The sequence below is a fragment of the Rhodotorula toruloides genome (genome assembly GCF_000320785.1).
Source record: "Rhodotorula toruloides NP11 unplaced genomic scaffold Scaffold35, whole genome shotgun sequence".
NCBI lineage: Eukaryota > Fungi > Basidiomycota > Microbotryomycetes > Sporidiobolales > Sporidiobolaceae > Rhodotorula > Rhodotorula toruloides.
This window is the reverse complement of record NW_015622995.1, coordinates 76,738-100,126: the sequence shown is the minus strand read 5'-3', so window position 1 is coordinate 100,126 and position 23,389 is coordinate 76,738. Positions and strand designations below refer to the sequence as shown.

Genomic DNA, 23,389 nt, shown 5'->3' with positions numbered 1-23,389 from the left:
TGAGCAATACGTGAACCCGAGTCGCCTCATCCCCTAGCACCGAGAAAGTCGCGCAGCCTGTTTCCAACGCTCTTCTTCGTCCTCAGCACCTTGCGCTCGTGCGCCTCCGCCTTCACCCCTCCACCGAAGACATCCTCCATCGCCAAAAGCCTCGCCTGAGCGAGCGCAGCCGTGCGACCTGCGCTGAACGGAGCGAGAACGACAGGCGAGGCGAGGTGGATGTAGGCGTCGAGAGCGGAGGCGTCGTCGTCGTCGAAGAGCGGCGAGGCGGCTTCGTCGTCGGCTGAGAGGTGCGAAGAGGCCCAGGACGAGGCGCGAGAATGAGGCGAGGAGTTGGAGAGGTCGAGACGAGGGGGACGGCGTCGAGGGGAGCTTCGGGCCGACTGACCCGTGCCGGTAGCGCCAGTGCAGTCGTCGCTCAAGTCCGTGGCGTCAAGCAAGCCGCGAAAGTCCTCCACTTCCTCCATCCCATTCCTTCCCGCCTTCGCCAAGCCCTCCTGCATAACAATATCCTCGTACCCTCCGCGCATCGCCTTCGCAAGCTTGGGCGTGATGCCAAAGAAGCGGTCCAGCTCGTCGAGGTCGATACCGTCCGCCGTCCTCGCCGAACGAGGCGGACTCGCCCTGTCGCCGTGCCGCTCGCGACGTCGACGAGGCGTGGCGGGCTTCTTCTTGGGCGACTTGCGCGGCGAACGCGGGAACGGGGCGGCGGAAGAAGTGCGAGGAAGAGGTGGCGCTTTCTCGCGGCGAGACTTGCCAGACGAGCCGAGGGACAGGAAGGCGAGTGAGCGCTTCGAGCGAAGGGACGGGACGGAGACGGGTGAGGTCGGGTCGATGTTGAACGCAGGACAGTCGGGTGAGGAGGAGGAGGAGGGAGCGAAAGCCGGACTGAGAAGGTCAGTGGGCGAAGTGCGCCGCGTCTTGCTGGGACTGCCAGACGAATGAGGCGTGCGACGGGGAGAGCGCTGGGGTGACTTGCGAGGCGACGCGCGAATCGTCGTCTCGGTGGTCGAACGCTTGAAGGGATGATGGCGGGGCGAAGTGGGATGGTGCGGACTGCGAGTCTTGCGAGGTGACTTGGGCGGTTGCGCACTGCGCGGCGAAGGCAGACGACCAGTGGCGAGGAACGGCGACTGAAGGGCGGCGACGGGGAACGAAGGTGAGAGCGGGCTCGATTTTGACAGGCTCGAGTACAGCTCGTCCTCCCACGCTGAGCTGACATCGTTGTCTCCGTCGATGCCCATGGCTTGAAGGCTGTCGACGACGCTGCACGCGTCCCATGCCGCCGCGAGAGACGAGGATCGAGGGGCAGGCGTGAATGGGTCGGCGGGATTGACGAAGCAGCCCTCGAAAACGACGAGGTCTTCGTCGGACGAAGTTGCGGGCGTGCTCGAGCGAGAGTGCGATCGTCCGTCGTCTTACGACGTGCTCGATCGTGACGACGTGGTCTCGCTCGCTTCTGTGAGCATTGGGGCGAACGGGTTGCGGCTGCCGAACCTTCGGGCGCTGCTGGGAAGCTTCAGATGGGGGACTGGCGGCACGTCGGCGTACAGATTCGAGAGGATGCGCGTACGCGATGCCCTCGGCGTGGCATCGTCGAAGCTGTAGACGCTTGGCGATAGTCCAACCCCCTCACGAGGAGTTGCGGGTGCTTCGGGCGAAAAGGAGAGGAAGGAGGATGCCGTTGACGAGACGGGCGTCCTTGGTGGCGAAGAGGTGGACATGTCTGCACAGAGAACCGTCAGTAAACTGTTGGGAGCAGCAGAGAGAAGAGGCGTACCGTGAGGCAGAAGAGACGGTTCGTAAGAGTCGTTAGGAGAAGGGCAGCAGCAAGCAGAAAGAGCGACGCGAGCGGCGGTATGGCCAAGAGACGCAAGAGTCGATACAAGAGCTGGTAGAGTGCGCGAGAGGTGGACGAGAAGCAGCGTCGGCGAGGAAAACAAAGCCTTTGTCTGGCTGCGAGGAGGAGGGGCTTGTTGCTGCACGGCGCGAAGAGGCCGGTGCGCGTCTAGCCTTGTCCTGCTTCATAATGACGTCGTCGAGGCTCGAGCGGAACAACAACAACGGAAGAAAGGGAAGCGGAGAGCGAAGAAGCCGACGGGAGAACAAAGGGAGAGGAGGCGGTGCCGGCGCGGTCGAGTTGTTGTGGTCGGCGGCGTACGGTGCATACGGCGCAGCGGCACCGTCGGCGATGTCAATGTAGCGCCCGTTACAAGTAGAGATGAACGAAATGCGGATGCGGTAGTGTCTAGCGTGCGAGGGTATCCTTCCGCTCCTCCTCCTCCTCCTCCTCCTCCTCCTCCTCCTAGAGCTCCTCGTCGTCGTCGTAGTCCGCGAGCAACTCCGCATCCATATCGAGCCGCAGCGATCGGTAACCTCCTCGTCGATTCCGCCGGCCGACGAAAGGCAGCTCGATATCCCGCAGCTTCTCGATGGCGACGCCAACAATTCCGATGAGGAACCACGGCACGCTGACGAGGAACTCGACGACGCCAGACCGTCCAGGCTCGCCAGGTTCGGGCAGGCGGATGCGGCCCTTGCCGCTTCGTCGGCGATTCCACCAGAAGGCGGCGAGCGCGGCGAGGCCAAAGGGGAGGACGGCGATCGTCGCCCAAAAGAAGCCGCCGCGCCGCGAGTGCCCGGGACAGACGTGCGCGGGACCCTTGTCGAGCTGGAGGCCGCCGACGCACTTCGAGTGCGGGACCTTGCGCATATTCGTCCGCTCGTACCAGAACGGCTGATCCCACGCGCACGTCTGGTCCGACTCGAGCGGCTGCGCGCCGTCGACGAGGACGCACTCGCCGCGAGCGTTGCGCTTGTAGTTGAACTCGCTGCGGGACGAAACGTGTCAGCTCCTGAGAGCGAGAAGTGGACGAGAAGGCCGAACCATTCGAAGTCTTGCTCCGTACAGGCGCAATACTTCTCGATCTTGTGTGGCTGCGGAAGTCGCTCGCCAACGAAGCAATTGCGGTCGCGGATTCGGCGGTGGTAGAGCGCCTGCATGCCGAACAAACACGGCTCGTCCCGGTTCTCGCTCGGACTCCACAGTTCGAAATCGTCATTCGACGGGTGGGCGAGGTCCAGCTTGCACTTGATGTTGGTGATGGAGGAAAAGTCGAGGTGAATGGCGACCGTCTGGTCGGGCCGATCGGGCTTCGTCCCGAAGAGGATGAACTTGCGGCTGGTATCCATCGGAACGGTGACGATCGACTTGACGCGAACGGTTTCGCCAAACGAGTAGTCCTGCCACGAGAGGCCCTGGTTGAGCGTGTACGTGACGTGGTCGGTCGGCTGCTCGTCGTTCGCCAAGATGAGAATCGTCCCCTGGTCGCCGAACTCCCACATGTGGGCGTCCTTGTGAACCTCTTCCCACGTAAAGCCGCCGTCGCGAGTGAGGAAGGTGTCCGAGTCGGTGTACGAGATGAGGTGCTCGCCGACATTGCCGACCGCCAGCATGACGCCGGTCGCAGAAGGCGAAGAGTAGGTCGCCCGCGGGTCGTCACGCTCCGTGTAGCCGTGGATGTGGAGGGCGCAGTTCTGCGAGAGATTCATCAGCATTGAGAGAGCGCAAGAAGGAAAGCTAGATCGAGTCGACGCGACGCCTCGAGCACTCACCGTTCCTCGACAATCGTACGCTTGACCGAGCGCGTCCTTCGCCGGCGGGTTGAGGGGCTTCCACCTGCCGCCGTCGTTGTGCGTGATCCGCGTCTGAAGCTTCTTGTTGCTGCTGAGCGCCGCCTCGTCGGGGTTTGAGACGATGTTGACAACCGCAATGCCGTCGAGTCCGATTGACTTCTCGAAGTCAACAAACCCGCGGCCATTGCGATTGACGTACTCGAGCGAGGGACCGTAGTAGGTGCCGTTCGAGTTCGACTTGAAGAGCGTTCCCCATTCGCTGCCGACGTCGGCGTGCGTTGTGACGTGCAGGAAGACCGAGTCGGTCGTTGACTCGAGAACGGTGTACGCCTGGTTCTCGAGGTGCATGTTGGGCGGGAAGCGGGCGAGGGCGAACGTCTTGCCGTCCATCGAGACCTTGAGGCCGATCGCGCGCGTGTTCTCGTACGTCTCGGCGACAACCATGTAATTCTCGAACGTGGCAAAGCCAACGATCGAGGAAAACAAGGTCGTCTTGTGCGAGTAGAAGAACTCGCCCGAGATGAGCTGGAGCGGGTTGTTGTTCTGGTAGACGGCGCGCTGCGAGCCCTTTTTGTCGCGGTACGCCTCGCAGAAGATCGTCTTCTCGTCGATACGGAACTTCTTGTCGCGGCCCCAGCTGCACACGCGGACGTACTCCTCGAGCTTGCTCCAGTTGCGGCCGTTGTCCTTGGTCATGTAGGCGACGGCGCGACAAGTCGTCGAGTCGTTGTCGCCGCAGTTGATCTGGCCCGTCCAGATGAGCCAGTCGGCCTTGAGCGGGTGGAAGTCGAGGAGGGGGATGCCGAGACCGTTCGGGTCGGCTGGGGCGGTGAACTTGTTCCAGCTGTTGCCCTTATCGGTCGTGTAGTGCACAGTGCGCGAGTCGGTGATGAGGTAAGCGCGATCGCGGGCGTAGCCGTGCATCGTCATCGCGAGGACGTTCGCCTCGCTGACGGCCTCGTGCCACGAGAAGCCCTGGTTCATCGACTGCCAGACGCGGTTCTTTTTCGTGAAGGCGAGGATCGTGTGCGAGTCGCCGAAGTAGGCGTGGTCGATGACATAGCCGGGGAAGGTGAACTACGGAGCAGCAGCGAGGGGTCAGTCGGATCCTTCGCGCGAGAAAGTCGCTTCAACTCACCGACTGGTGCGTGACGAGTCCTGGCGTCTCCTGACCCGCATGGCACGGCTTCTCGACCTTGGCGTCCTTCTTGATGCCGCGCTTGACGTCGCAGGTATTACCGGGGATGAGCCGGAAGCCGCTCGAGCCCATGAACTTGTCGCCGTCGCGCAAGCACTGGCCGGGCGGGGTCGGTTCGGGACCAACAAGCGTGCAGCCGCCCATGCCGTCGGGCGCAAAGTTGTAGTCGCTGCGGGTGAACGGCGAGTTAGCTGGGAACCGAGACGAGCGCGACTCTTGACGCACCACTCGTAGTCCTCGTCGTCGCACGGGCAGTCCTCCTCGCGCCCGACCGGGTCCTTCCACTTCTCATGAACGACGCAGTCGGCGTCCTGCTTCCGTCGCATGAACCATTGCTGCGAGAGTTGAGCGAGTCAGCGAGCTCCGCCAGCAGAACAATCGCGACCCGGCTGGTCGCAAACCAAGGAAGCGAACGAGCGCTTTGCAGACCGCCCACTCACCTTGTGACCCATCAAGCAATCCGGCTGTCCTCCGATCGTACGCGCGTACCACTTCTCCATGTCCTTGTCTTCGCACTTCCGCTTGCCCAAGCTCTCAAAGTCCATGTAGACGATGACGTGACGTTCGCCTTGCGAGCCCTTGTGCTTCGAGTTGCGCGTGAGGGTGCCGAGGAGAATGAACTTGAGCGAGGTCGAGTCCGGGACGGTGGTGAGGAGGCGAGCGCGGAGCTTGACGCCGAGGTCGAACTCGTACCTGCGCATCGCGAGGATCTCCACAAATCAGCATCAAATTAAAGAGCGACGAGAGGCGCCGAGCAGGGAGCTGATCCTCGCCACGCACCAAGTCTTGCCGTAATCGAACGAGTACTTGAGCTCATCCGTCGGCTCCTCATCCTCGACCATCACGAGCACAGCGCCCTGATCTCCAAACTCGTACTTCTTCGCTCCGTCATCGACCATCCTCCACGTCAACCCTGCGTCGGTCGAGACGAACGTGTCGCAGTCGTCGTAGGGGAGGAGGCGGGAGCCGATTGAGCCGACGCCCATGACGAGGCCGGGTGCGGTCGAGGAGAAGACGCGGCCGTAGTTGTGAGGCTGGGTGACCGAGTGAAGGTGGAGAGAGCACGAGTCCTGCGGGTGCGAGAAGCGGGAAAGCAAGGCGTCAGCGAGAACGCGATTGGAGGGCGCCGGAAGGACGCACGATGTCGTCCGTGTCGCACTTGACCTTGCGGCCCTTGTGGTCGACCGGCGGCGCCTTGATGAGGCTCCAGTGCCCGCCTGTGCGCAGCATCCTCGAAGGTCAGCCTGCTTCACGGCGCTGCCGACTCGCGAGGCAGATCAGGCTGGTCGCACGCACCGTCATCGAACGTGATCATCGTCTTGAGGTCCTTCTCATGTCCCGCCTCGACCTCGGCAACGTTCCTAACCGTATTAACCATCGCGACTCCCTCGACGCCCACAATCCGCTCAAAGTCGACAATCCCATTCTTGTTCCGATTGGTGTTCTCGAGGCTGCGGACAAAGTACGTCCCGTTCGAATTGGACGTGAAGAGCGTTCCGGCGGTAGCGGACGGCGACGAGTTGACGTCGACGAGGATCGAATGTGGGGTAGACTCGACGATCGTGTACGCATTCTCGCGCAGTCCGTGTCCGTGAGGGAACTGCGCGCGCGACCAAGTCGACCCGTCCTCTGTCACGTACAGGACCATCTCGCCCGACCCTTCTCCCGCGCCGCCTTTGTCGTCTGAGGTCCCGCCGAGCGAAGGCTTGAGCGCAGTGACGAGGTACTTCTGCACTCCGCCGATCCCAACAACGCCCTTCGCTTCCCTCCCAATGCCCAAATCGACGTACGTCCGCTCCTTCTCGAACCAGTCCGTCGAGCTCCACAACCTGCTCTCCCTCAAGCTACGCGGCGTACCGCCGATAAGGGAGGAGATGGCGTCTTTGAGAGTGGAGCCGGTGGAGGAAGTCGAGGACTGCGAGGCGGAGGGCGGTTCGTAGGCGGCGCAGTAGACGAGTTCGTCCGGGACGTAGGCGGCCATCTCTTCTTTGTCGTGCGCGAAGATGCAGCGGGTCGTGTAGGGGAGGAGGGGCTTGGGCGACGAGGCGAAGGCGTCCTTCGTGTAGAAGGTCTGCGTGAGAAGGAAAGTCAGTGGGCGAGCTATCTTGTCGGGCAAACAGGGTCCAGCTGCTCGCGCAATGTCGAGCGTCGACCCAATGCTCCGCGCTAGACTCGCACGAGCGAAGCGACTGCCACGCACCTCATCATGACAAACCCTCCCCTGCCACCCGCCCACATCCTCGCACTTCTGACCGGCGAACAAAATCCAATCCCACTTGCGCGCGTGGAAAGAGAGCGTGTTGGAGGAGAGAGAGGGAGCGAGGGCGGTGACGAAGGATTGCCAGGTCTCCCCGCGGTTCATCGTGCGGTAGTGCGTGGTCGATGAGGACAGGATGAAGGCCTGCGCAAGGGAGCCAAGGGAGCAAGTCAGCGAACACGTCTCGCCTCAACGCTCAGTCGCTAGCGCTCGTCCGCAGAGAGTCTCGACTAAGCGAAGGCAAACGAATCCACTGCCAACTCACGATACTGTTATCGTACGGATGCTCGATAAGCATGTACGCATCGCCCCTCGGCACGCCCTCAACGAGATGCCATTCCTTCCCCTCATTCGGCGAGCGGTACACGTCGCGCGCGATCTGGTCGTGGTAGAGGACGACCTGCGAGGAGGAGGGGTAGGTCAGCGAGATCGGGTCAGGGCGGCTCGGTTGGGGCTACTGCAGTCTCGTAGAGATCCCAGGACTGTCTGCGAGTACTGGCAGTCCTCCCACGAGCGAGCAGCAGCCCTTTGCCTCTTCGCAGCTGATACTCGACACGCCAGCCTCCCAATCCCGACCACGCCTCGCAGGACCTCGTACGCGCCCTCGATAGACCCGTACTCTTCCACTTTCCATCTTGACTGCCCACCGAGCCCTTCAAACGCGCTTCCCCCGCCAACACGCCACGCGCCCCACTTGCTCGCCCTCTCGCCCTCCTCGTCCTCCCACATCGTAGGGAGGGCTCGAACGCACAGGCGAGTCCTCAAAGTAGGTGATCTTGCTAGGCAGGTTGTCGAAGAGCGAGTGCGAGAGCTGGGGTTTCGGTCCTTCGGGTGAGGCGGCGGCGAGGGAGGTGAGCGCGAGCACGACGAGCGCGATGAGCGGCAGGAAGAGCGCGGGTGGGCGCCAGCGTCGATGCGAGGAAGGCATCGTGCGCGCTGCTCGAGTCCAGCTGGCGTGTGAGGAGCGAAGAGCGAGGTGGAGCCGCGTAATCTTGAGCATTACAACCGAGTTTGTATTGAATTTTGTATTGGTGAAGCATTACAATCGAGTTGTATTCATGTTTGTAATCGGAATACAACTGCCTTGGCCTCCTTGCTCGCTCGTCCTTCTCCCTCGACCCGCTCACTCTCGCTCGCTCACACACCGCGCTGGGGCTTGCTGCTACCTGCAAACGCTCACTCGACTACGACTGACCACGCTGAACCAATCCGCAACCGCCGCGCCGCTCAAGCGCGACCACTCCAGCAACTTTTCCTCCTCGTACGTCTCGCACTCTCTCCCGCGCGCGCCAGTGACGATACACCCCAGTGCATGGCTTGCGGAATCCCAAGAAGCGCTCTGCGTCTTCCCTCCTCCCTTTCCCGGCGACTCGGTGGGAACAACCCGTTCTTCGTGACCGGGCCCTTGGGTTTGTTGGGAGGGGATCAAGGAGCGGTCGATGGCCACGCTTCGACATGGCGAGATACCCATTTTAGACAAGCATATGACCGAGGCGTACACAGCAGGAGAACCGTTGCGAGTTGAGCGAGGGTGCTGACCTTGCTCTCGATTCTCGCAGGCGCAGCTCAGCTTTCTCCGCCTCTTCCACCTCCTTTTCGAGCGCGCTATACCTGCTCTCCTCCTCTTCACCGCTCAAGCTCGCTCTCCGTACGTCCCTCCCCTCCTCCCCGTCTCCATCTTCCATCCTCGCCGCTCGCCCCCATCTCATCCAAATGATGAACTCAATCAACCGCAAAGCATGTTTAGACTGCCGAGGGGGCTTCTGACGGAAGTCTCCGGTGCGGATCCCACTCACGTCAGTCTCGATGCATTCTCGACGATAGGGCGAGCGCGAGGTGCTTGCCAACGCACGGCCTTGACTTGCTTGTCCCTCGTCCAGTACGGGCGGGGCGGGAGTCATGGCTGTCTGGCACGCGTGCGCGGGGCAGGAGCAGCACGGCATTGATCGCATCCGCAGGAATAGCTGAGCTGACGCCGTTCGTTCGCCTCCGCCTCGCAGTTTTCTGCTTCCTCGGCCTCTCTGCTGCTTCCCGTCTCTCGGCGCCTCGCTGCATGGTTCGCGCGATTTCTAGTACAGTACTCGATGTCGGGCATCCTGCAATGCCGTCGTTCGCGCCCTCATTTCCCCCGAGAGCAGAGCGAGAGACTTCGATGCTCCTGAATTGCCGCCCCGCTTGCTTCGTGAAAGCCGCCGCGCTCACGATTCACAGGCTATCGGCTCAACGGAAGCGTCGCTCGTGAGCCAGTACAGCAGCTGCCTTGCGTCGTCGCCCCACCTCCCTCTCCTCCTTCTCTCGCTCATGTCCTCCTCCTCGCCTGGTTCTCCCAGCTCTACCGATGCTGCCAAATCCGCTCCGATCAGTCCAGCACTAGACTTCTTCGCCGGCACAGTCGCAGGTGCGGCTCCCTTCGTGTTCTCGCTCGTTCAACCCGCAAACTGATGAGAGTGTTTGTCGGCGTGGGACAAAGGGATTGCGAGTCTTGTGACGGGTCATCCGTTTGATACTGGTGCGTCTGCCGCCTGGCTGACCTTTTCAGGCTCTGGGAAGCTGTGCTGACGGTCGTTCGTCTCCTACTCTCCTCCATTCCCTCTCATCCCTCATTCTTCCGCTCGTGCGCACAGTCAAAGTCCGTCTCCAGACCCAACCACGCACCCTCTCCCCCTCTGCTGCCCTGGCTCTCGCCGCCGGAGAAGCAGGCAAGAAGGACAGCCTGTATTACCGCAATGCTGGGCATGCGTTCGTGAGGGTTGTGAAGGAGGAAGGGGTGCGTTCCGTTGTTTTTCCGCTTGAGAAAACCTCGCGAGAGCGGGCACTGACGAGCGTGTATATCGCGGACCGGTACGCACAGGTTCGAGGGCTGTATAAGGGAGTTGTGCGTGCGACTTTCCCTCCTTTCCGCATGCTGAACTGCCCTGACGCCTTCTCACGCTCTTGCAGACGTCGCCTATGGTCAGTCGCTTCCTGAGCCTCTCGATTCCGTCCCCAGCGAGCGAGCCTAACGCGACTCCCGCTCGCAGCTCGGCGTCGCCCTGATGAACGCCTCAGTCTTCACCTCCTACAAGTACACCATGAACCTCCTCTCGCCAGGCGACGGGCAGAAAGAGCCGGGACTGGGAGAGGTGGCGATTGCGGGAGCGGCGAGCGGGGTGTTCACTTCGTTCGTCCTTTCGGTTCCCGCGGGAGTTTGAGAAGCTAATGTACTTCGTTCAGGGTTATCACCACCCCAATCGACCGGCTGAAAATCCTCCAACAATCCGTTCTCCCCTCATCCTCCTCCTCCGCCGCCGCTTCCACACGGCCACCCTCCCTCCTCTCCCTCCTGCGCACCCTCTCCCTCCCCTCCCTCTACCGCGGCTGGTCCGCCACCCTCCTCCGCGACCTCGGCTACGGTCCTTACTTCCTCACGTACGAATACGTCGTTCGAGGCGGGTCGTTCGGTCTCGAGAGAAGGCATTTGAAGAGGGACTTGAGGGAGGAGGTGGAGAGTGAGGTTTTCGGTGAGCGTGCACAGGAGGGAGCGGCGAGTCCGGGCAGGGTGTTGCTCGCGGGTGGGTTGGCGGGGATTGTCGGATGGGGGTGCACGTGAGTCCCGCCGCACGCCGCCTCTGCTCTGACCTTGCACGAACACGGGGTCTGACAGATGCGTCGCGGCTTGACACGCACTCACAGCTTCCCTCTCGACGTCGTCAAAACAAAGATTCAATCCGTCCCTCCAGCCTCCCTCTCCCCTTCCTCCTCCTCGGCCATGGCTGCGCAATACTCGAACATCCTCGGAACCATCCGCACGTCCTATCGCGAAGCCGGGTGGAGGGTATTTGTCGCGGGGTTGGGTCCGACGCTGGTTAGGAGCGTGCCGGTGAATATGGTGCGCGGCTCCTTCCGGCTCAACTCAGCTCTCGTCTGCCGACCGACTTCTTGTCTTCGGGACGATGAAGAGCGGTGGCGGTGTTCGAGGAGCACGCTGACGATCTCGAAAACGTGGAACAGGTCACCTTCGCAGTTTTCGAGCTCGTCGTCGCCGCATTCCGCTAGACCCCCTCGCCTAGCCTACATCGTCGACTAGATCTAGAGGCTCACTTACTGGGCACATACGCTTGCCGAAGAGTTAGCTCCTCGTAGAAGCCGGACAGACACTCCTCCTCTCGCCTCTCGCATGCAACTCGCTATTTATCTCACGCCTCCCCGCTCTCTGCTCAACTCGCGCGGCACTCCCTGAGTCACCTCGGCGAAAGACAGGAAGCGAGACGACCGCCGGATGGGAATAAACGAATGTCTGTTTGCAAGAACCTTCGCTATGCGGAGAACGGCAAGGAGCGGTACGGCTGCAGCGACGGCGGTGGAAAGAACGATCGAAGAGCTTTTGGAGAATTCGAAAGGCGAAAGGACGCGGGAGACGTGAGAGATGAGTGGAAGACGAGCGAGATCAATGCTTCTTGGTCGGCGCGGGCTTGTGCGTCGTGGTCTTCTTCTTCGTCGTAGTCTTCTTGTGCGTCGTGGTCGGCTTCTTGGCTACTCTCACCGGAAGGAAGCGGGTACGGTCAGCCTCCGCCCTCAGAAGGGTCGCGGGCGAGCGGGGAACGCACTGGTCGTCGGCTTCTTAGTAGTCGTCGGCTTCGGCGCAGGCTTGGTCGTCGCATACTTAGCCGCCGAGATAGTCGCCTGCTTGACGCACTGGCTGGAGTTGGCCGGCTTTTGTCCCGCAGGAGTCGGGTTGACGCCCTGGTGCCAGGTCGAGGTCTGGCCGTTCTTGAGCTTGTATTCGCCGGGAGGCATCGCGACGTTGTCGGCGGCGCAGGTGTCAAAGCCGGAGCCGTAGTTGCCCGGGTCATTCCACATGCAGCCTGTGAGATGAGGGAAGGTTAGCGGAGCGAAGGGAGAGCAGAACGACAACGTTGGGTGAGGCGCCGTGCTGTTCCGACGGAACAGAGGAAGGAAGAAAGGAAAGGTAGCGCACCCATAACGTCGTAGATGTGCTGGCACCACTTCCACGCATCAGGGTCGGAGGGGTTGCAGATGCGGATGCAGAACTCTCCCGACCCAATGAATTGGTGCCACTCCTTGATCTGCTTCAGACCGCCAAACTGCGAGCTTGTCACTACTGATCCGACTGGATTCCCATTACCGTCAGCGCCGTGCGGGTCCAATTCGCCCCCTTCGTCGCCGCGAGGGACGTTCATCTTGGTGAAGTCGCCTGTGCCGGTGATTTGAATGTCTACGCGTCAAGCGAAGGGTCAGCCGCGACAATCATCGTCCAGCACAAGGTCCAGCAGCGCCGCGCAGGCAGCGGTGATCCAGAATGAAGGAGGAAGGAGAGGGACGAGAGAGGAACGCACACTTGGACGTCTTCTGGTAGTGAACGCTCTTGAGCGCTCCAGCGGGGATGAGACGAGCTCCGTGTCCGGCCTTGGTGCACCACGCAACTTCCTACGTGGACGAACGAACGCAAGTCAGCTCGGAATTTTCGTCGAAGAAGAGGAGGGAACGCACATAGCGCTCCGAGTCGCCGATGGTGGCCTTCTGAGGAGGGGCGTAGAGGCAGAAGTCGTTGATGGACTCGATGTGGACTGCAAGATGACTTGGCGAGGTCAGCGCTACGAGTGAAGGAAGAAAAGACGAGGAGGGGGACGGACGGGTCTGGCACTTTGACGAGGGCGAGTCGCCGTACTTCTCGCAATCGTTGTAACTGTTGCGGCGAGGCTTGCGCTGTCAGTACCTGGGCTTTAACAGCACAGGAAGCTGTTTTTTGGCGAGGAGCAGGCGAAGGGTCTGGTCGAACGGAGAACCCGCGACAGTCGTCGTCCCCGTCTCGCCCGCTTCGTGAGTCCACTGTCCCAGTCAAGCTGATTCCGTGACTACTGCGAGGCTCAGGCAGTCCCGCCAGCCCCAGCGCGTCCCCTCGCAAAGTGCTCGACCCGCTCAGTTCGATCACTTCCTCCTCGTCGCCAAACACGGCGTCCTCGTCGCTCCCAGCCAGCCCATCAACGCCCCAGCGAGCTCAGCAGACGAGTAACAGCGCACACGTACCCGTACTGGCCCTTCTCGCTCGTGTGCGGGAGGTTGTTCGGGTCGACGGTGGCTCCTGCGAGAACGCTCGAAGTCGCGGCGGCAGCGGCGGCGAAGAGGAGGGAGTACTTCATTGTCGAGTTGGGCGACAGCAGTTATGAAGTACCGGAACAGAAAAGGAGTGACTGGAGTGAGCGAGAAAGACGAAGAACAAGAGAGGAGTGAAGTTGTTTGGCGGCCGCCAAGTTTGGTCCGGTTACGAGGGGTGCGTGCACTCGCTTACTGCGACCCCTTTCAACGGGATCAAGTCTGCGGAAAAGCGAGAAGAGCGATCGTGCGAACGGTCGAGGCTGCCCATCCACGATCGCGTCTCCCGCTCTCACGCTGGGACGTGTTGGCTCACCGACGACGGCAGCGTCGTTGTGTCGACGTTGGGTGCACGCTCCGTCCAAGTGGTACGCCGATAGAGGCAGTGGGCGACGGGGAGAGACGACTCTTTCGCAGAGTGACCTTCCTAACGCGCCACGACTCGTTCACCCGCGCTTCGACGTGGTTTACGCTCTGCCACGTCGTTTCGTACTCGGGGGCAAAACGCCGTCCACTCGGAGTGACGTTGGAGTGCTCGCTCGCACCGGACGACTCCAAGTCTGCCTCTGCTCTCCTACAGGCATCAATCTGGCTTCGACAGCTACGAGACTGATCAAACAAGCCATGGCAGACCACGCAAAGAAGTGCGTTCATACTCTACCTCTCCTCTCCTCGCTCGAGGACGAACTGACGTCCCCCGCCAACTCGACTCGGTGCAGCATCGCACGCTGCAAGCGCCTCATCCCGCCTCTCTCGCCTGACCTACACAAAGGACAGGCTGGCCGCATTGGTGTACTGGGCGGGTCGAGGGAGTGCGTCCTGGCTCTTTCGTTCGTCTGAAGGTGGAGGAGTAGAACTGATGTCGCTCGTTGAGAACAGCTACTCGGGCGCTCCGTACTTTGCTAGCATGACGACGCTGCGGTTGGTGCATCCTGGCCGGATCTGTCGCAGCGGAGGAGACGGAGGCTGACCTCTTGCTCGTGCATTCGCAGGGAGCAGACCTTGCGCACGTTATCTGCGAGGCAGCGGCGGGCAGTGCGTATCAGAGCTTCTATCGTAGCGTCACTGTGCTGACGAAGTTGGACTCGCGGCGACAGACATCATCAAGACCTACTCGCCCGACTTGATCGTCCACACGGACTTGCACGAGGACATGTGCGTCCCGCGCCATCCTTTCAGCGCTCCCATCCTCCATGCGAGCATAGGAGCTGGTTTTGACGGCGTACGATGAACAGTACCGAGCAGCAGATCACGGACTCGCTCAAGGCCGTTCTCCCGCGCTTGCACACGCTCGTGATCGGTCCTGGGTTCGTCCGCTCTCCACCTCTCAGCTCCCTTCTCCTCTCGCTAACTCCCCGCGCACAGCCTCGGCCGCGACCCGCACATGCAACTCGCCGCAAAAACCGCCATCTCGCTCGCGCGCGAAAACGACCTCTACGTCGTCCTCGACGCCGACGGTCTCTGGCTCGTGCAGAACGAGCCGGATGTCGTCAGGGGGTACAAGCGCGCGGTACTGACGCCGAATGTGGTCGAGTTTGCGAGGTTGGCCGAGAGTTGCGTGAGTCTTGCGTTCTTTTCTCTCGTTTGCGACTTGCGGGCGTCGTGCGGGGATGCGTTGCTTTGCCCAGAGCGTTCCGAGACTAATACGCTCCCTCCCGCGCAGAACCTCGACCCCAAGTCGATGCCGGACACCGAACTCGCAGCGGCCATCTCGCGCGCCCTCTCCGGCCCAACAATCGTCCAAAAAGGCCGCGAAGACCGCATCACCAATGGCCAGGACACGCTCGTGAATGCGGTTGTCGGCTCGTCCCGGAGGTGTGGAGGTCAGGGAGACGTGTTGAGTGGTGCGGTTGGGACGTTTTTGGCTTGGGGGAAGAACTATGAGGAGAGGGAGGCGAAGGATGAGCAGTGAGTCCGGCGTTTCTTTTTCTCGCTTTCGCTGGAGGCTTTCGTAGAGGATTGCGTGGCTTTTGGCTCGCTGTCTTCTGCGTCGACCATCTCGGTCAGGAAGCGAGACGAGGCTGATTTCCCTTTCACGTCCTGTCTTCCTGGTCTTTCCTCCTCACCACGCACCCGCTCACAGGGACCCAATCAAGCCCCACGAAATCACCCTCCTCGCCGCCTACGCCGCCAGTACCGTAACCCGTACCGCCTCGCGCCTCACCTTCGCGAAACACAAGCGCTCGATGCAGACGGGCGAGATGCTCGGGTTCGTCGGTCAGGCGTTCGAGGAGGTGTTTGGGACTGAGGAGGTGCAGGATCAGGGACTGCTTGGGGAGGGGTTTGTTGGGAAGGTGATTGGGGCGGTTAAGGGGAGTCTTTGAGCGGGCCAAGGAAGCGTGGGGACGATAGACCGACGAAGCGAGTCGACGGTACGACTTTGCAGCTGTAAATAGGCCGTCAATCAGTGTTCATGCTCGAGCGAGGCGACTACGAACCACACGGAACTGCTCTTCCTCGCTCTTTCTCCTCCCGCTCTCGCTCGTTTGCGGTCGGATAAAGTCGAATAGCCTTCTTTAGCTCTTCCAACGTCAATATGCTGAAAGAGGGCCCGCACGACGTTTGTTGCGATCCATTCACTCCCACTCTCCTCGTCGACGGACCGGGTTGTCCTCGACACTTCGCTCTTCTCGCTCCCACGCTCTCGGGATGGCTCTGCCTGGTCAGCAACCCTTCAAGCGAGTGCGCACAGACGGGTAAGCCACGCACCTTCCTTTCCACCGCACTCGCTCGACCACACCACCCGGCTACCTCTCACCGGCATCACCTCTTCGCCCTCACTCACCTTGGAGCCCGCCTGACACGCTCGCTGTGACCGCAGATTTGCCTGTTATTCGGTCGCCTTCTCCCCCTTCTTCCCGACCAAGCTTGCGGTTGCTGGAGCAGCCAACTTTGGACTTGTCGGGAACGGGAGGCTGAGCGTCGTCAATCAGGATGCTGGGCCAGGGCCGGCGGGTGCGATGGGTCAGGGAGGAATGGGTATGCGGGTGGAAAAAGGGTGCGTCTCGCTCGAGCTACTTTGCCGACTTTCTCCTCGTCGAAGGGATGTGGGGAGGAGGCTAACCTCGTCGAGTGGGCGCAGATTCGACACGCAGGATGGACTGTACGACCTGGCGTGGAGTGAGATTCACGAGAACCAGATTGCGACGGGGAGCGGAGACGGGAGCGTCAAGCTGTGGGATACGATGCTGAATGTGCGTCTTCCCTCTCTCGCTTGCCGTTGTTGCCTGCAAAACGGCAGTCCAACGGCTTCAGGCACAAGAGGAGGATTGGCTTATCGGCTGTGCACAGGATTTTCCGATTCGGAAATGGCACGAACACCAGCGGGAAGTCTTCAGCGTCGACTGGAGCAACACGCAGAAGGAGCTCTTCTGCACGAGCAGCTGGGACGGCACGATCAAGATTGTGCGTTTCTTGCCGCTTCTATGCCATTCGAGCTCATACTGACCTTGCCTCTCGCTCGCAGTGGACGCCCGACCGCCCCGCCTCGCTACAAACGATCCCCGCTCACTCCGCCTGCGTCTACTCCGCTCTCTTCTCCCCCTCCCAACCCTCTCTCATCGCCTCCTGTTCCTCCGACGGCACCCTCAAACTCTGGGACACGCGATCCCCTCTCCCTCCTTCTCAGCCCTCTGCACCTGGCCAACCCGCCCTCGCGACTCCACAACTAACGATCCCCGCGCACCCAAACGCCGAGATCCTCGATCTCGACTTCAACAAGTACGCGCCGCACCTGATAGCGACGGCATCCGTCGACCGGACAGTCAAAGTGCACGACATGCGCGCTGCGTCCTCCACTCCGCCCGCCGGCGCCGCTCCAGGCATGCCCTACGTCCAGCCCAACACGACCATCGCCACGCTGCTAGGCCACGAATACGCAGTTCGGCGCGTCGCATGGTCTCCACACTCTTCTGCCCTGCTCGCTACCGGGTCATACGACATGACTTCGCGGATTTGGAGCGTTGCGGCTGCGGGCGGGGGTGGTCAAGTGGGTGGGTTCTCGGCGCAGGGAGGGATGGGAGCGAGGATTGAGAGAGTGTGGGATAGGCATACCGAGTTTGTGGTGGGCGTGGCGTGGAGTTTGTATGAGGAGGGGCTCGTGGCGAGTTGTAGCTGGGATCAGGAGGTGCATCTGTGGCGGTAGCGGGTGCAAGGGAGCTGTCGACTAGAGCAGTGTTTAGACGTCGCGTCCAGGGATCCTCTCGTGTCGACGTCGGCGAAAAAGGCTAAGGACTACAACAGGGCACGCACGGCGTCTACAACGAGTGAAGAACGATGGTCTACGCCTGCTTGACCTTGGCCTCCTGCTCGAGCTTAATCTTCTCCGCCTGCTCCGTCAACCGCTTGACCGTCTCGTCGTCCTCACCCCTCTCCGCCTTGACCTCTCCCTCCGCCTCCTCGGCCTTACTCTCATCCCCACCCGTAGGCTTCTTCACTCCCAGTCCCATGCATCCTAGCACATACGCGACGCACTTCTCCCTCCTAACCCTCTCCTTCCCCTTCTCCGTCTCCTGATCTGCCTCTCCTACGACGAAAGCCTCGCAAGCCTCTTCGGCTTCCTGTACTGCAGTCTTGCCGTGCTGGTTCTTGATTTCAAAGGCGGAGAGGGGGAGCAAGGGGCAGAGGAGTTCGAGGATGGGGAGGTGGTAGTTGAGGGCGATCCAGTGGAGAGGCGTCGAGAGGGCGTCGTTTTGAGCGATGAGGGCTGATTCGGGGAGGCGAGGGAGGAGCCATCGGACGATGTCTGCGAGCGAGGGAGAGAAGAGAGGGGTTGGACGAGGAGCAAGAGGTCAGCGAGAGTACGACAACGCGGCGAGGCCGGTGTGAGAGGGCATGAGCTGGACTGAACACATGTTCTGACTGTAACAAGCAGCCTAAACGCGCCCACAAAGCCCTCGCAGCCCCTCACGCCCTTCATCTCCTCGTCGCCCGTCCTGGGCTCGACAGACGCTCGCGAAACTCACCGGTGTGCCCGTTCCCGCCCGCCATATGCAGCGCAGTGTTCCCTCGGTCGTCCTTGGCCTTTGCAAGCCACTCGTCGCCGTAGTGCGCCGCAAAGCGCTGGATGTCGCCCAAGTCGTCCTGCTCGACGTCGCCAAAGCGGCAGCAGTCGAGGAAAGCGGCGAGCTCGTCGGCTGAGGGTTGAGGTCGGTCTGCCATGCTAGAGAGCGCTGCTGAGCCCGTCAAGCGAGTGTGAAGGCGTGGACGAGGTCAAGCTGGGACTTTGGGCGGTGCAAGGCTCCCCTGTCGACTCGCTGGATCTCTTCTTCGCGACGTGAGCGTGCAAAGCGAGTGTGTACATTTTCAGACGACGACAACAAACCACAGAGACCGAACACGTGAGCTGGCGCGAAGCCCGGCTCGAAACAAGCGACCGCACCTCGCGTCCCACTTACCTCCCACGCCCACGGCCACCTCCGCGGCCGCCTCCACCGCCATGCGAACACGTGTGGAAGAAGTCGCTGAAGAAGAAGGCGAAGGGGACGCCGCCACCGCCAAACATGTCGTCAAAGTCGGGTCCTTCGGCGTCCTGCGAGCGAAGATGGTCGTCAGTTCCTGCGCTCTATCTACCCGCTAGGGAGCCACGGAGACGCACGCTGTCGCCCATATCGTAGCGCGCGCGGCGCCGCTCGTCCGAGAGGAACTCGTAGCTCGCCTTGACCTGCGAAGTCGCAGCGCAGTTTGACGGGAAGCTGTAGTCAGCGCTCGAGCGCCAGCATTCGTAAGAGCGGGTCGGTAACGCACCTCCTTGAAGCGCTCCTCATCGCCGCCCTTGTCCGGGTGCGTCTCGAGCGAGAGCTTCTTGTACGCGGCACGGATCTCGGTCGTCGTCGCGCCGCGGTCGATGCCGAGGATGCCATAGTGGTCCTGTGAGTGGCGACGGCACTCGACAGCTAGTCAGCTCTTACCCTCCGTCAGCGTCAAGAGCGACAACCTGAGGACCCGCCAAACTCACCTTCCTCTTCGCCTGTTTCTCCTTCCACCTCCTCTCCTCTTCCTCCCTCCTCTCCTCCGCATCCCCCTTCAACTTCTCACTCCTCACCTCATCCCTCTCCTTCTCGATCTGCCTCTTCTCAGCGCTGTCGGGAGGAGCGAGCGAAGCGGCTTTGATCAAATCGTTGAGGGCGTTCGCGAGGTCGTCGAGCTTGCGGTAGGCGAGGGAGCGGAGGCGGTAGGCTTTGCAAGTAGGAGCGCGGGAGATGGAAGCGGTCAAGCCTTCGATAGCTTGGAGGGCGCCGTCGTTCTGCGCCAGGGGGAGTTTGCGCAGTCAGGACCGACTCTCTGATCGGGTAATCCCGGCGGACGGTAGCAATCAAGTAAGCTTCGCTACGCACCTTGTAAAGCGCCAACCCGCGGTTGAGGTACAACAGCGCCTGGACCGCCTTGTTGCCCGTATCGACCTTGAGCGCGTCGGTGTACTTGCCGATCGCCACCTTGTACTTACCAGCGTCGAAAGCTTCCTTGCCTTCGTCTTTGAGCGTGCGGACCCGGCGGATGCGGTCGGCGAGGATCCTGACGAGGCGGAGGGGCGGGAATCAGTCACGCTCGCATAAGGGTCTGGGCGAACGCCTCGGGACTGAAGCAGATCGTTTACTGAGGCCATAGGCGTCGCTTCCAGCCTGCACACGAGCGAGAACGAGCAAGGAAACCGGCGCAAAACTCACTTGACCTTCTCAATCATAGGTCCCGCGACCGCTTCCTGCGCGCTCGAAATGGCGGTCGTAGCGTCCGCGAACTTGCCGACTTGGTACAGCGCCTGCGTCTTGTAGTAGAAGACGAGCTGGCGGTCTTGCGGCTTGGTGCCGAGCGTGTCGCTGCGTTGAGCGCGAGGGAAAGGTCAGCTTCGCCTCGACTCAGAGGGTGAAGACTGCCGCGCACCTCGCAAACTTCTCGAGTTCGCCCCACTTCCTCGCGCCCTCGAGCGCCTCAAACTTCCACACCTTGGCAGCCCACGGCCCGCCCCTGTGCTTTCCACCTCCCCTCCCACTTTCCTTTGACCAAAGGAGCTTGGCCTCGTTCCACTCTTTCAAAGCGCGGTCGAACTGCTTCTCCCGCAGCGCGAGCTTGATAGACGAGACGTGTCCCGCCAAGCGCTCGATCTCGGCTGCTTTGGAGGGGTGCGGGGCGGGGAGCGAAGACGACGAGGACGAGAGGAGGAGCGAGTAGGCTTCGCCGGAGAGACCGACTTCGAGCAGGTCGCAGGCCTCGCGGACCGTGTCTTGTGGAGTGCGCTCGGCGGGAGGAGGGGTTGCTGGAAGTGTGAGAGGGTGTTGAGCGTGTGTCGAGGGAGGCAAGGACCCGGGAGGAGAGGGTCCAGGCGAACTTGTCCCGTTCACAGTCGGCTTCTGCGCGCGAGCGGGCCTGGGCTGCTCGTGCACGATTCCATTGGAGCCTGGCAAGCCAGCTTGAGGCGCCGCACTGCGAGCGAGAGGCAAGAAAACGCGCTCGAAGTCAGGTCGCTGAGAGTGGCGAGCGAGAGAGGCGCGCGCGACGCACGGCTTGGGCGTAGCCGTAGAACCCTTCTTGCTCTTCTTCTTGGCCATCGTGTGCGTGTTCAAGCGTATTGAGCGGGTGTGGCGCGAGGAGGATGAGGGAGAACGGGTCGACTGATGAAAAGAGAGGGGTCGAGGAGGCCCGAGGGTCAAGCAGGCGAGCTCTGTCAACAAGGTGCGAAGAGCGTCGTACGGAGCACCCAAGCGCCTTAGGAAACTCCTTGACCTGGGATGCGTCGAAAGCGAGCGAGGAAGGGGAGACGGAGGAGAACAAGCGACAAGTCTGAGCGTAAGGACCAGCGCGCAGAGGTTCAGGCAGCCACCGTAGGCATTTTGCGTCGCTGTGTTCCCGTCGAGTACGCCGGCTTGTCAAGGAATGGGTTCGTTGCCGTTCAACCGATGCATTCCCAGGAGACGGCGACTTCTACGCCTTCTTGTACTTCCGCCGCATGAATTCTAGCGCGACGCCCGCAATTGCCGACACGAACGACGTCACTCCCACTGCGCAAGGACAGACTCGTCAGCCCTGATGCCCTGCAGCGAGAGAAGCTCCCAACTCACCAAAGACGATCATCCGCAAGAATCCGAAACGTCCCCAGCTCGTCGCATCACCCTTCTGCGCTGGGTCATACAGCTTTTGCGAGACGAGCGGCATGACCATTGACGCGACGCCGCGGACGACCGAGAGGAGGCAGTAGACGAGCGCTGCGGCGTAGGGGTCTTGACCTGCTACGTCGCGGGTAGCGCCGGACCACGCACTGCGAGCACGAGGGTTAGCGCAGATTGAGAGGCGAGGAATAGAAGAGGAGCGTACACGATCATCTGCGAGGAAAAGCCAAACAAGACCGCGAAACCGTATGTCTTCGCCAGCGTGTCCGCCCATCCCCACGCGAATAGCGCAATGGCTGTCCCGAGGACGCCACACAAGATCGTCGCGCCCGTGTACGACAAGTCCGAGACGTAGCCTAACGCGGTGCAGCCGACTGATGCGGCGATATTGTATATCCCCACGACGATCTCCGCCGCAAAGGCCGAAGTGGTGAGCGACGAGGCGTAGGTAGCGAGGTAGAGCGATACGGGGAAGGTCGAGAGTGAGGCGAAAAGAGAGGCAAGAGCCTGCGGCGAGCAGCGTTAGCGGTCGACCGGGTCGAATGCGTTGACGACGCACCATGCCCACGAAGATCGGATCGATCAAGACCTTCCAAGGGAAAGCCGGCCAAGGACCACGCTCGCCCTTCCTGACCCTTGGCGGCGGGATGCGAGGTTTGACGATGTAGACGGCGAACGCGAAGACGACGGCCGTGATGAGGGCCCAGACGCGGACCATCCAGGCGAAGCCGACTTTGGATAGTAGGCCGGAGAAGAGGAAGGGAAAGCTACCGAGCGTCAACCGTGAGCGAGGGCCTCGGAAGGAGGAGATGGGAACTTACACGAATCCGCCGATGCCTGTTCCGCTCCAGATGATGCCGCCTGCAAGTCCGCGACGCTCCACAAACCACTCGATGAGCCAGATCCATACGGGAGTGTACAGAATCGCGCCAGTCGCTCCGCATATGATGCCCTGCAAGGCGATGAGTTGCCAGACCTGCAGAACGAACGTGTCAGTCACCCTTCCTCTGAAGCTTTGGCAGAAGCGCTAGGGCGGGCCGACTTAGGTACGGCGAGATGGGAGCAAACGAAGGAAACGAGCGCACCTTGGTCGCCCAGCTCGAGAGGAGCATGCTGCCGCAACTGACGACAAGCGAGACCCAGAGGCTGGCCTTGACCCAGTCAGGGTACCGTCGGAAGACAATCACGACGAAAGGTGACAAGCAGAACTGGATTCCGATCTGGCAGGATCCGATGGCGGAGAGGGCGGAGAGCGATGAGGAAGACCATGGCGGAGTGCTTTGAAGGTATACTAGGATTGTGGCGAAGGAGTAGCTGTAGCCCCACTGTGTGCGAGAAGAGCTCGGTCAGGTGAAGCAATGCACAGGCGGAGCGTCGGGACTTGCGATGAAGGTTCTGCGGGCGTGCAGGCGGGTCAGCCGCAGTCGCAGCACGCGCAGGAAGAAGAGGTGGACGCACTCGAGGATAAAAGCTGCCAGGGCGAATTCCCACGCTCCTCGACCTCTGTCCGTCGGAGGAAGCGAGACGCCGGTTCCCTCTCCCTGCTCGAGGTTCAGGTTCCGCAAGCTTGATTGTCTTGTCGCCTCCGTCGTCAAGACGCCATCACCAATCGACTGGAGGATCTCCGAAGGCGGGTACGAAGACGTGCGGGGTTCAAGGGAAGGCGGTGTGGAAGGTCGCGAGTAAGCGGGTGACGGCGGCGCGGGCGTGATTGTATCAAACTCAACGCGTCGTGACATCGCCAATGCAGATCTGGCGAGACTAGCAGAGTGAAGCAAAGAGCGTGCGGCGAAATGGGAGAGGAAAAGTGGAAGAATTGACTCTTGGGTCGACATCCGTCCGAGTCCGCCGAGCGACCGTGGAAGCACACGCCAGGAGTCCCAGCAAAGTCAACGAGGGCGTTCATTCCGAGCCCCGAGTCGAGCGGAGCGACCGGTCCGACCTGTAAATCCGCGGTGGCTTGCCGTGGAGTCAAGCTTCGAAGGCGCTCGTCCTGCTCGACGACCAGCGTGCCCTCGCTAACATCGGCTGCACCGCTCGAGACTCAAGCTCTGCGCATCCCGACGTTGTTGACGCCGCAAGAGGCCAAAGAAGCGTGCGTCT

General features: G+C 61.5%; 9 protein-coding genes across 9 annotated transcripts; 3 read left to right on the top strand and 6 right to left on the bottom strand.

The window, feature by feature from the left end:
- Window positions 1-26: 26 nt before the first annotated feature.
- Window positions 27-1,724, bottom strand: RHTO_05664 (uncharacterized protein; the record flags this gene model as incomplete). Its single annotated transcript, XM_016419325.1, has 2 exons — window positions 27-1,389; window positions 1,480-1,724. The coding sequence occupies 2 exons, from the start codon at window positions 1,722-1,724 to the stop codon at window positions 27-29; spliced, it is 1,608 nt and encodes a 535-aa protein (XP_016269853.1).
- Window positions 1,725-2,305: 581 nt separating this feature from the next.
- Window positions 2,306-8,019, bottom strand: RHTO_05663 (signal sequence binding protein; the record flags this gene model as incomplete). Its single annotated transcript, XM_016419324.1, has 12 exons — window positions 2,306-2,831; window positions 2,888-3,537; window positions 3,616-4,713; window positions 4,775-5,003; window positions 5,060-5,169; window positions 5,275-5,527; window positions 5,615-5,904; window positions 5,975-6,051; window positions 6,131-6,905; window positions 7,035-7,235; window positions 7,357-7,491; window positions 7,843-8,019. The coding sequence occupies 12 exons, from the start codon at window positions 8,017-8,019 to the stop codon at window positions 2,306-2,308; spliced, it is 4,521 nt and encodes a 1,506-aa protein (XP_016269852.1).
- A 1,373-nt stretch (window positions 8,020-9,392) lies between these two features.
- Window positions 9,393-11,126, top strand: RHTO_05662 (carnitine acyl carnitine carrier, mitochondrial; the record flags this gene model as incomplete). Its single annotated transcript, XM_016419323.1, has 9 exons — window positions 9,393-9,489; window positions 9,562-9,600; window positions 9,716-9,858; window positions 9,943-9,966; window positions 10,032-10,043; window positions 10,112-10,251; window positions 10,305-10,676; window positions 10,764-10,959; window positions 11,082-11,126. 9 exons carry the CDS (start codon window positions 9,393-9,395, stop codon window positions 11,124-11,126), a joined length of 1,068 nt encoding a protein of 355 aa, XP_016269851.1.
- A 391-nt stretch (window positions 11,127-11,517) lies between these two features.
- Window positions 11,518-13,231, bottom strand: RHTO_05661 (macrophage activating glycoprotein; the record flags this gene model as incomplete). Its single annotated transcript, XM_016419322.1, has 7 exons — window positions 11,518-11,603; window positions 11,678-11,935; window positions 12,049-12,306; window positions 12,428-12,518; window positions 12,582-12,658; window positions 12,725-12,777; window positions 13,119-13,231. 7 exons carry the CDS (start codon window positions 13,229-13,231, stop codon window positions 11,518-11,520), a joined length of 936 nt encoding a protein of 311 aa, XP_016269850.1.
- Window positions 13,232-13,808: 577 nt separating this feature from the next.
- RHTO_05660 (carbohydrate kinase-related domain protein) lies at window positions 13,809-15,508 on the top strand (the record flags this gene model as incomplete). Its single annotated transcript, XM_016419321.1, has 9 exons — window positions 13,809-13,828; window positions 13,904-13,996; window positions 14,064-14,109; window positions 14,177-14,219; window positions 14,282-14,339; window positions 14,420-14,491; window positions 14,550-14,742; window positions 14,848-15,092; window positions 15,268-15,508. The coding sequence occupies 9 exons, from the start codon at window positions 13,809-13,811 to the stop codon at window positions 15,506-15,508; spliced, it is 1,011 nt and encodes a 336-aa protein (XP_016269849.1).
- Window positions 15,509-15,833: 325 nt separating this feature from the next.
- On the top strand, window positions 15,834-17,328 carry RHTO_05659 (peroxisomal biogenesis factor 7; the record flags this gene model as incomplete). Its single annotated transcript, XM_016419320.1, has 5 exons — window positions 15,834-15,880; window positions 16,006-16,182; window positions 16,267-16,378; window positions 16,476-16,589; window positions 16,651-17,328. 5 exons carry the CDS (start codon window positions 15,834-15,836, stop codon window positions 17,326-17,328), a joined length of 1,128 nt encoding a protein of 375 aa, XP_016269848.1.
- Window positions 17,329-17,464: 136 nt separating this feature from the next.
- Window positions 17,465-18,344, bottom strand: RHTO_05658 (Ankyrin repeat containing protein; the record flags this gene model as incomplete). The annotated part of the gene is made up of 2 exons (XM_016419319.1): window positions 17,465-17,928; window positions 18,149-18,344. 2 exons carry the CDS (start codon window positions 18,342-18,344, stop codon window positions 17,465-17,467), a joined length of 660 nt encoding a protein of 219 aa, XP_016269847.1.
- Window positions 18,345-18,576: 232 nt separating this feature from the next.
- On the bottom strand, window positions 18,577-20,728 carry RHTO_05657 (protein of heat shock protein DnaJ family; the record flags this gene model as incomplete). The annotated part of the gene is made up of 8 exons (XM_016419318.1): window positions 18,577-18,714; window positions 18,781-18,846; window positions 18,930-19,052; window positions 19,141-19,428; window positions 19,520-19,697; window positions 19,850-19,999; window positions 20,064-20,603; window positions 20,682-20,728. 8 exons carry the CDS (start codon window positions 20,726-20,728, stop codon window positions 18,577-18,579), a joined length of 1,530 nt encoding a protein of 509 aa, XP_016269846.1.
- Window positions 20,729-21,101: 373 nt separating this feature from the next.
- On the bottom strand, window positions 21,102-23,025 carry RHTO_05656 (MFS monocarboxylate transporter; the record flags this gene model as incomplete). Its single annotated transcript, XM_016419317.1, has 8 exons — window positions 21,102-21,178; window positions 21,239-21,435; window positions 21,492-21,793; window positions 21,846-22,053; window positions 22,108-22,262; window positions 22,372-22,611; window positions 22,651-22,681; window positions 22,745-23,025. The coding sequence occupies 8 exons, from the start codon at window positions 23,023-23,025 to the stop codon at window positions 21,102-21,104; spliced, it is 1,491 nt and encodes a 496-aa protein (XP_016269845.1).
- Between the last annotated feature and the right edge of the window lie 364 nt (window positions 23,026-23,389).